General features: G+C 39.2%; 1 protein-coding gene across 1 annotated transcript; it reads left to right on the top strand.

Moving 5' to 3' along the window:
* Positions 1 to 1,972: 1,972 nt before the first annotated feature.
* On the top strand, positions 1,973 to 4,616 carry LOC137417864 (perilipin-1-like). The gene is made up of 5 exons (XM_068103796.2): positions 1,973 to 2,102; positions 3,177 to 3,372; positions 3,596 to 3,678; positions 3,883 to 4,105; positions 4,176 to 4,616. The coding sequence occupies exons 1-5, from the start codon at positions 2,070 to 2,072 to the stop codon at positions 4,499 to 4,501; spliced, it is 861 nt and encodes a 286-aa protein (XP_067959897.2). The 5' UTR covers positions 1,973 to 2,069; the 3' UTR covers positions 4,502 to 4,616.
* Positions 4,617 to 11,451: the final 6,835 nt, after the last annotated feature.

Raw genomic sequence — 11,451 nt, 5'->3', positions numbered from 1 at the left:
TTTAATGTATATATAATTTTGTATTACATTTTTAATCTATATATAATTTTGTATTAAAGTTTGAATCTTTATATAATTTTTTATTCCAGTTTTAATGTATATATAATTTTGTATTAAGGTTTTAATCTATATAATTTGTATTAAAGTTTTAATCTATATATAATTTTGTATTAAGGTTTTAATCTATATATATTTTTGTATTAAAATTTTCATCTATATATAATTTTGTATTGAAGTTTTAATCTATATATGATTTTGTATTAAAGTTTTAATCTATATATAATTTTGTATTAAGGTTTTAATCTATATATGATTTTGTATTAAAGTTTTAATCTATATATAATTTTGTATTAAAGTTTTAATCTAGATATAATTTTGTATCAAGGTTTTAATCTATATATATTTTTGTATTAAATTTTTCATCTATATATAATTTTGTATTCAAGTTTTAATCTATATATAATTTTGTATGAAGGTTTTAAGCTATATATAATTTTGTATTAAGGTTTTAATCTATATATAATTTTGTATTAAAGTTTTAATCTATATATAATTTTGTATTTAGGTTTTAATCTATATATAATTTTGTATTAAAGTTTTAATCTATATATAATTTTGTATCAAGGTTTTAATCTATATATAATTTTGTATCAAGGTTTTAATCTATATATAATTTTGTATTAAATTTTTCATCTATATATCATTTTGTATTCACGTTTTAATCTATATATAATTTTGTATTAAAGTTTTAATCTATATAATTTATAATTTTGTATTAAGGTTTTAATCTATATATAATTTTGTATTAAAGTTTTAATCCATATATAATTTTGTATTAAATTTTTAATCTATATATAATTTTGTATTCAACTTTTAATCTATATATAATTTTGTATTAAAGTTTAAATCTATATATAATTTTGTGTTAAAGTTTTAATCTATATATAATTTTGTATTGAAGTTTTAATCTCTATATAATTTTGTGTTAATGTTTTAATCTATATATAATTTTGTATTAAGGTTTTAATCCATATATAATTTTGTATTAAATTTTTCATCTATATATAATTTTGTATTCAAGTTTTAATCTATATATAATTTTGTATTAAAGTTTAAATCTATATATAATTTTGTATTGAAGTTTTAATGTCCAGTATATATAATTTTGTGATAAAGTTTTAATATACATTTAATTTTTGACGACAATTACTATCAATGATTTATAAAAATTCTGTCATGTGTCATCTAAATTATGAATCTAATAATGTTTCGGTATTTGGTCAATATGAATATCGGAATGAAGTCGTCATTTTTTTCCACTCGATGACGTCACGTCTCCATGACAAATAATGGTAACTAATCCGCCATGAACAAAAATGTCAGAAAAAAAGAAGTTGTTTTTTTCCCCGACCAAAGGTAATAGCTAAATTTTCAATGTTCTTCTTCTTCTTCCAATACTTTTTTATATGGTGTTTTCAGAGCCGCGATACTCTATACACGCCACGCACCTGAACATACCTGTGTTGAAAAGAAAACGTAGAAATAACAATAATAAGCCTATGGGAGATCCATAAAACTATACGGATGTCCCGCTCACTTTTAAAGAGTTTCGGCCCGCCTTGCAAGTCTATGATGCTTCTGGTTTCGATGACCAACAATGACCGGAAGATCAGACACACCATCCCCCACCTCTCCAATGATTTCAAACAGGAGCAACCTGGGTCCATTTTTTAACAATCTTGTCCCTGCCATTTTTGGCGATGGCGGATCGATTTCCATTTGAAGTATTTTATTTGCCCCCGTTGGACTTCGTCCGAAAATGGGGTTAATGCATTCGGGCTCGGCCGTTATAATTACAACATTATAATTGGAGTCGTGCAACGGTGTGACGTCAGAGGAGCAGGTGTTCCTGTTTATTGTATAAAAAGGTGAGAAATTTATTCGTTTTGTCATTCCCTTGTCTGTGCCTGGTTTACCTTGCTTACCTGGTAGTGCTTAGATTGATTCAGTGCTCTTGTCTTGATCTCGCTCGGTTCTCTCCCCGTGAATCATTTCTTGTTTTGAACGAAATGGCCGTCCAGATTCAGAGCGTCGGTACCAAGGTGAGTTCTTTGGTTCTTCAGGTGAACATGTCGGGCCGAGTTCCAGGTGAATGAGTTATTGGTGGGGATGGACGTATGGGTGGGAATGTGGAAGTTTGGAGTGGGGTGGGATGGTGCGAGTGTTTGTCTGGAGGGAAACGGACGGACGGGGGTGAGTTTGAAGTTTGTTTTCTCATTTCTCACTTGATCTTACTATAATTCACCGTGTCCGTCCGTTCGAAGGTACCGCAAAAACGGCTGAACCGATCGCAACGATATTTTGGGTGGGTATTCCTGGGACCCCTGGGAGTAAAATAGGCTATCGGCTATTGTTTTTCCAGGTTTTCCAAACACGATGGAACAGTGATGTGGCTTTTGTTGAAATTCCACAAATACTGTTTATTCTACGTACCAGGAGAGGGTAGATCGATTTGAACTGTTCCTATATAAACGTGCAGCTCCGAAGGAACACGGCAGCGTGTGCACAACGACTGAGAAAGACGTGTAGCGGCCGCTTCCGTTTTGCAGAATTCTATCTTTTTTCAAAATGGGCGCCATGTACTGTTTAGATTTTGATTTGCGTGTGATGTGATTCAACGGATGTTCATATGAATCGTTTAAAATAAACAAAGCCTTCAATTTCTGATATTTTGCCTTTCCATTTGGGCCTCCCAATTGAAGCCCTGCCATAGGGTGGGTACCGTTGCTGGTACATATAAAGTGTGGAACTATTTTCTCATGTAAAATCTGTCATGCCAAGTTTTGATGTCGGACTTGTGATTGACATTGTTCGTTTATAAAGAATGAGTCGGATTATTTTGGAATGAATTTGATGTAACGAATTTGTGGTCCATGGTTAACTGTTCTTGTTTAACTGGTAACCTAGTCACCTTTGCTGTGGAAAAGAAACTGTTCGACGCATGTCAATTTAAGCAGTGATTTGGTTAGTGGATTTAACCTTAACCCCCCCCCCCCCCCCCCCACCCCCACTCTAACCCCATCCATCTGTTGTCATGAAAACCTCAACCAGCCAATCCCATGAAGTTTCGGAATGTGAGACGTCCTCTCATTGTAACTTTCTGTTCTTGTCCACAGAATGTATTTCAGAGATTGTATTCACTACCGCTGTTCAGTTCTGTTGCGGATGACTTGGTTCAGGCCTACAAGTGTGGGAAGGAGTCGAGGCCTGTTCTTCTCTCTTTTGGTAACATGGTGGAACGAGGCGTTACGGGGGTAGCTGTGATCACCTCCAGTGGGGTCGAACCAATCACCAGGATTCTTCATCCGCAGAGTGAGTGATTCCATGCAGATCGGATGTGATGTCTGAACTTCTGTTTATTTCAACTCGAACCTTGTGGAACTTTCTTCATTTTAATGGAAAGTTTTGTATTGTGATCGATTCTGGAGGAGGATGGAGGTTGTTCTGGGTCGTTTTTGAAATTTCCCTTTTTCTGTTTCACTATGATTCATCAATATCCATGATCTTTGAGTTTTCCACCTTTTATTTCCTCCAGTTAAGTTTGTGGACGAGCTCGCATGCCGGGGTCTGGATCTTGTGGAGGAGAAGGTCCCGATCTTGCATCAACCTGCCAACAAGGTATGGAGAATGGAGGTGATTCTGGATCTTCCTGTGAATGTAATTTAGTGTGGGGACATCTGGCTCTTTGGAACTGGAGAAATAAGAACATCAAGTTGTGTTTTTGACTCTACCTTCACCTTTCCAAACGTACCTCCTGTGACCAGATGCAGTAATTAAAAATAAATATTGTCCGGTGATTGGTTTATATTTCCTTGTTTCCAGGTACTTGATGATGTAACGAAGAATTTGCAAATTGCACAAAAACGTTTGGAAATATTTCTGGATTGGTCCAAGTCCCAGGTCGGAGTGGGTTTTGAGAGATCCAAGCAGGTGGTGTTGGACGGTGCAGACTCGCTACTGAAAACCAAGTTTGGGCAGGTGGTTTTGTCGGGTGCAGATTCATTGATTTCTCAGGTGGATCGATACCTGCCACAAGATAAGCCAGGTCAGTTGGTGCCATGTGGACGTGATTCAGTTTTTGTGTTTGTATACAAACTAATACCTGTGTCTTGCAGAAGGTGCAACTCCTGATGAAGAGAAGGTTGTCGTACCAAGCTCCTCGTCCCTTGACCTTTACCGGCGACTCGTTGCTGTGTCGAGCAAGACCGGGCGAGAGGTGTTCAGGAAGAGTTCTGCCGGGATCCAGGTTGTTGCAGAAAGCGGTCGTGCCCGTTTAACCGGTGTTGTCGAATCTTTAAAAACGGGGTTCGACTCCATTATGCAGAAAACTCCATTAAACCAGGTGGTGGAGGCGAAGCACCAGGACCACGATTCCGATCGCTCCTGTGATGTTTGTAAATCCTCAACCGGTACGAAGCCTCAGGATAAACAAAGCAAATAAGTGTTGAATGTCCGCACGTGATTTCACATTTTGTAAATGTTTTTTCAGCTTCACATTGAATTGATTGCATTTCCTGGTTTGTCCAGTGGTGGAAATAAAATTATTGCTCAATGAATTTGTTTTGATTCGTTGATTCTTTCCTGTCAAGGATGTAATCATGTGGACCATGGGGTCTTCCAACTGGTCATGTAGTACCTGTCATTTTAAGCCTAATATATATATATATTTCAATATAATTTCTCTTCCACACAAACCCATCAGGTTGCTTTTGCGTGTTTTATTTATTTATTTTTTATTAAATAAATTAAATCTAAATAAAAGTTCGAGCCTCTGAGCTAAAATTCTTAGCTGCAGCCATCTAGTATACATTTGTTTGAATTAGATGGGTAAGAGGTTTATGCTGGAAGTTCTCTCAATGTAACATCACCTGCCAATCTACCACAAGCACTTCTGTTCCAAACTGCACATGGCATCACTCCTGGGACACAGCGCTGGTGTAAGGTTTATACCTGGGTGTGGATTCGAACCCAGGTGAGTGTACCTCTTGGCTATCTTATCAGCCATGTGTCGCACACGTGATGGCGGACGACTGTTCGAATAGTTGAGAACAATCGTACTGCGATGGGTCTAAATTACTACAGCGATCCCTGGGACATGTCTATTGCAGGTTCATGGCCAAAGTGCTTAGTCTGGGATCCACAGGCTCAAAAGCTCAATAAAATGGGTTGGACCTGACATGGCATGCTATACTTTTTTTGTTTTTTCTATTGATTTGGACATTAACGTCCGCTGAATGAGGTCTGCTTTGCCGGAAACCTTGCGAAAAACATGTGCCCATTTTTGTATATGCCTTTAAAAATGGTCTTAAAATGCATGTTTTGTATATGCAGCCTTTATTTTTTGACCGAAAAATGTGAAAGACATTTTCTTTCTTAAAATCCTCAGTGGGTTGTGTAGGCTGTCAATAAATGCATCCCAGATACACAACACGTGTTGACAAGTTGAGAAATACACTTACAAAACCTTTCCAAATGAATTGGAATCATTTTTAGGCAAAAGTGCCCCCGCTTTTTTTTTTTCATCTTTACTTCATTAGTTATCAACTATGCCCTGAGTTATGACCAGCTAATGTGTCATGCTTTTCACCAAACAGTCATTCCACATTAAACATTCTGAAAATCAAACCAAAATCAATGGATCTGTGGTGATTTTATTACCCGTACGTGAAAAAATCTGTTTAGGAGTGTCAGTCGCCTTGCTTCTGGTTTCCTTGAAGATGTGCAATGCTGTTCCAATGTGTTTTGGTGTTGATCCCTGCAACTGTTGGGCAGACATCCTGGGCAAGGTTGAGACCTTGTTCGTGCTGCTTGGGACTGACTTTCACCCGGTCGTCCTCACCCACTTCTGGGGATGTATCTGTTAACCATGCCAGGTGGTTGTACAGGTTGCAGCTCACTGTCCGCGATGCCTCCAAGTATGATATCTCCAGCTGCAGTGACGGGTCTTCAGTCACTTCCAGGCATCTGCTGACTTCCAATGGCTGAAGATAATCTGGCTTCTCTTGCAGCTTTCAGTGCCTGCTTCTCTGCCTTACGTTGGTCCTGGAGTTCCATCCGTATTCTATTTGCAGTGTTGTAGGAGACTCTGGTATCATCAGGTGTCACCTCATCGTCACTTTCTTCTTCAAACTCTGCCTCTTCAGCTGTCTCCTTTAGTTCCTTCAACTTGGTGAGCATGCAGCCAATGTTCAATTCTGCAGAGCAAACCAGGCTAGAGCATCCTTTCTGTGGCACAACCATTATCTTTCAGTTGCCATCTACTTCATAGTGCCTTTTAAGGCGGGCTACCAAGGACTGAGATCTGTATGAGTTAACATTGTCAACTCCATGGTTTTCCAGGCATTTACGGAATTCATCCCTCAAAGCGTTAACGAAGAATATGGCACCATCTCTGAAAAGGGGCTCATCTATGCGAGATACCAGTTTGGTCAGTGCAGCATCATATTGAATTGTTAGTACTTTTCTTTTCCTGTTTATGAACACGTCTTGTCAGGTAGAAGTTCATGCAGTCCCTGTGGTACCGGAAGTCGTCAGCAATCATATCAGTGCACTTGTTTCCATCAGGACCACGAATCTTGCGTAGCATATCCTCATCTTCAAGTTTGTTTGCTTTTTTCCAGACTGAATTCTATCATAAGTGGTGATCAAAAGGAGGGATCTATCCCCCTTAGTAGTACGAGCTCTTCCACAAATTAAGCATTCTTCCTTGTATTTGATGGTCTGTCGCATTGAAAACCGTGTTTTTAGAGCACTGCTGTTTGGCTCAGTGGAGAGTCCTGCTTCAGATGAATTGCCTTCTTGCTTTGCAAAAAAAATAATTCTCTGGTCAACAGTTTTGCGATTTGTGTACTTGGCGCGACACTGTGCGTGCCACACAAGATTCCTTCCCAGAAAGTCACATTGAGGTTCCAGCTCATTCTCAAGTCTGAATGAGACATAGTCCTTTCTGTTGTTTACAGCATATACAGTCACGTGAAAAAGTAAGTACACCCCATGTAAAGTTTTGACCTTTTCAATATATTTCAGCATACAGCTATTTGATCTTCATTTCAACAATATTGATAGATAAAGGTGATATAATATAACAAATATCATGAAACATTTACATTTTGTAGTCCATTGTATAATTTAAATAAACATAAATGCAAATTTCACATGTGGAAAAAGTAAGTACACCCCTACATTTATCACTACTTCAAATACCTAAAATTAGAATCGGGTGTACCAGCTCAGGTGCAAATGATTAGAACATCGTTAGAGAGGATCTTGGAGGAACCTGTCTTATTTAAACCTCAGACATTTAGTTTGGTTTGCTCTTTGTTGTTGAAGTGTGTGGCATCACCATGTCTAGATCAAAAGAGCTCTCTGAGGCCTTCAGAAAGAAGGTTATAGATGCCTACGAGTCTGCGAAGGGATTTAAAAAGATCTCCAAACAATTTGAAATCAATCATTCGACTGTCCGGAAGATCATCTACAAGTGGAGAAGATTCCAAACAACTGCCAACTTGTTCAGGCCAGGCCGCCCCAGCAAGTTAAGCCCGAGAGCAGACCGCAAGATGCTGAAAGAAGTCTCTAAGAACCCCAGAATGTCATCACGAGGCCTACAGGTAGCTCTTGCCACTGTTGATGTCAAATTGCACGAGTTTACCATTAGAAAGAGGCTGCACAAATTTGATCTGCATGGGAGGTGTGCCAGGAGCAAACCTTCGCTGTCCAGAAAGAACATCAGGGCAAGACTAAAGTTTGCCAATGAACACCTCGGCAAAGACCAGCACTTGTGGAACAATGTGCTCTGGACAGATGAGTCAAAGGTAGAGCTATTTGCCCACAGTACCAGAAGACATGTTTGCGAAAACCAAAGACAGCATTTGACCACAAGAACCTGATACCAACTGTAAAGCATGGTGGTGGAAATATTATGGTTTGGGGCAGGTTTGCTGCATCGGGGCCTGGGCAGCTCACCATCAGAAATCCACTATGATTTCTTCATTGTACCAGAGGGTGCTTGAGGATAATGTGAGGCCATCTGTCGGAAAGTTGAAGCTCAACCGAAGGTGCACCTTGCAACATGACAATGACCCTAAATATACCTGTAAATCCACCAAGGAATGGCTGAAAAGAAAGAAATGGAGGGTTCTGGAATGGCCAAGTCAAAGCCCGGATCTAAATCCCATCGAGATGTTGTGGGGGGGATTTGAAACGAGCTGTGCATGCAAGAAACCCCTCAAACATCACACAGCTGAAAGAATTCTGCATGGAGGAGTGGGCAAAAATTTCTCCCAGTCGATGTCGGAGACTGGTAGACAGTTATAAGAAACGCCTCCTTGAGGTTGTTTCTGCCAAAGGGGGCAATACCACCTATTAGAGCCAAGGGTGTACTTACTTTCTCCACATGCGAAATTTGCATTTATGTTTATTTAAATTATACAATGGACTACAAAATGTAAATGTTCCATGATATTTGTTATATTAAATCACCTTTATCTATCAATATTGTTGAAATGAAGATCAAATAGCTGTATGTTGAAATATGTTGAAAAAGTCAAAACTTTACATGGGGTGTACTTACTTTTTCACGTGACTGTAGGAGTGCAGGACAGCCTTGACCTGTCAGTTTCTGAAGAGGACGAGCGTTACTGTCTGTCTTCTGTCATAGTAGGCAAGCAGTATAGTTGGGATCGGGCCACTTTCTCTTCAGCTGCTTGGTTGAGAACTCAGGCTCCATGATTCAGGCTGCAGGTCCTGCAGGGTCTTCAGGTCCTGCAGCAGAAAAAGAAAAAAAAATCACATGTTTCGGTTAAAAAATAAAGGGTGCATATACAAAAATGGCCACAATTTTTTTTAGCAAGATGAAAATAATGAAAAAATGAAAACATATCGGGGGCGCTTTTGCATAAAAATGATTCTAAATCATTTGGAAAGGTTTTGTAAGTGTATTTCTCAACTTGATGTTGTCAACACGGGTTCTGTGTATCTGGGATGCATTTATTGACAGCCAGTGTTTCCCACAGGTCTGAAATATACTTGTGGTGGTAGCCTATTGGGGGGGGGGGAGGGGGCGAATTTTAGCGGGGGGTCTGGCGGTCGTCCCCCAGAAAATTTTGAGCGTCAAACACTTATTTTCCTGCATTCTGGTGAAAAATTAGCTGATCATATTTAGCCAGTACAACTTTGCTGCATGTTGTTGCGCATGTGTGCTGAATACAGTCGAACGGTAGGTAGCCTTGGACAAACACGTGTGCCTGCCTACCTAGCTCGCATACAGGTCTACCAAGCTTTTTTTGGTAACGCAGCATAGTTGCCGCTTGCTTTCATAGAATTCAAGCTACTATGAAAAAATTCAAGAAAACAATTACACAATAAGGAGAAAAGGAGTTGCTTTACCTCGTCCGTGCTATATCCATCCAAACTATCCACAGTGTCCGCGTCTTGAAAAGCTGTCCAGAGAACCCTCTCGCCCTCTCTCTCTGTGTTTTTTGATCTCTGCAGAGCGCGCAATTGTCAGTAGGGGAGGGGGGAGGGGTAGAGCGAGGGGAGATTGTCCGCTGGACTAGTTAATCAATCGCAGGTGTCGCGGGTCGCGTCGTTCTCTCGGACGGATGGCTTAATTTTTATTTTTTTAATTAAAACATTTTATTTTATTTTATTTTTTTACTTGGGTGGCCGTTAATATACCTGGGCGGCCCGCCCAAGTAAAGTCTATGTGTGGGAAACACCCTACACAACCCACTGAGGATTTTAAGGGGAAAAAAACATTTTTCACATTTTTCGGCCAAAAAATAAACGGCGCATATACAAAACAACAACAACAACAACAACAACATGCATTGTAAGACCATTTTTTAAGGCATATACAAAAATGGCCACAACTTTTTTTCGCAAGGTTTCCGGCAGAGCAGACCTCTCATTCAGCAGACCTTAATGTCCAAATTAATAGAAAAAACACAAACAAAGAGTATAACATGCCATGTCAGGTTCTCTCAAATTTTGGTGACTGGATCCCAGACTAACTTGACTTTTGCAGATTTATTTTACCTGAATATTGATAAATAATGGTTACTCTTTTGACATCCAGGTGACCATTTGTGTGAATGTTTTTACAGGGAGTGAGCTGCGGCCTGTACATACAGCACAAGGTTGCAAGCAAAATAATCTTGTTTTTAGTAAAACCTGAGAAAAACCAGACCGTTTGCTCTCCCAACCATACACATGCGGTAACATTTTTATACCACCTTGTCTGCCCTCTCCAGATCCCTACCTGGCTTCTCTGTTGCAAAGACCAAAAGACTCATGTTAACCTTGTTACTCAAGTTCTGAATTTGCATTTCTTTCTCCGTCATGTCAAAAAACACCTGGAGGACGTTGCGCTCTCAAATCGAGGACGAGGAGATATAGCTGTAGGTTTACATGAGCCAGCGGATCCAAATGCAAACTGTACATGGGATTTGAACCTGCGATCCTGTCAACAGTGCAAGTAATCAGATGGGACCAGATTACAGATTGACACCTCTATTAATAAAAGGCATAGTGTGTGCGTCTCTGCCATAACTCAGAAACCATTAAACCTGGCAGCCCCAAACTTTGCATGCACACGAAGGGAACTCTGAGGGAGTTCATGAATGAAAATTGGATGTTTGGGTAAATGTAAACACCTTTTTTGAATATTAACAGGAGTGCACTTTAGTGCACTGTTTTTGCAAGCCATGGTGATACAATAAAAGGTGCTTATTTCTTCTTCTTCTTTTTTTGCGTATGCTCATATTAACTTCAATTTGATTTCTGCTCGTCACTAAAGTCTATTAATTCTGTAAAATTTGAGAACAATTCAAATTTATTTTAAAATAACCGCAGTGAGGCTGTGAATAGCTTTTAAAAGGGTACTACATGCTATACATTTTACCACGGTTTTGCGCTTTGTCCCCTTTCGGGACTGCTTCGCCATGGGGTATATTCGACTTGTATTTACATTTTTTAAGGTTCATTAAGATGCTCCACACAAAATTAAAACAAATCTGGTGAAAAACATGTTATAAAATGAAATCCCATCGTTCTGTGCACTCTGCAGGCAAAAGGAATAATGCGACACACGTGCAGGCATGATTACATGTTTCCTGCATGGTTTTATCAATGTTACATGTGATTTTACAAATAGATGCAAATGAGGTTGTTGGTGTTACCCTTGCGCTAAAACAAGTTTTGGGGAAATCAAGCTTTTGAGGGATTACACACCTTGATATTGTAGAATTTGTATTTTGAGGTCTTGCCGGTCCAATCCTCCCCCTCTCCTCTCAACATTGCTGCCAGCAAAGCGACAATGCATTGTGCGGCAACGCCCAGTACCTTTGCTAGTGGAATAAAGTTTGTTTGTCAGTCAGCGTGTCTTCTCCATAA

This window comes from Myxine glutinosa, chromosome 5, assembly GCF_964187855.1.
Source record: "Myxine glutinosa chromosome 5, kmMyxGlut1.1, whole genome shotgun sequence".
NCBI lineage: Eukaryota > Metazoa > Chordata > Myxini > Myxiniformes > Myxinidae > Myxine > Myxine glutinosa.
This window is presented reverse-complemented; position numbering and strand designations above follow the sequence as displayed.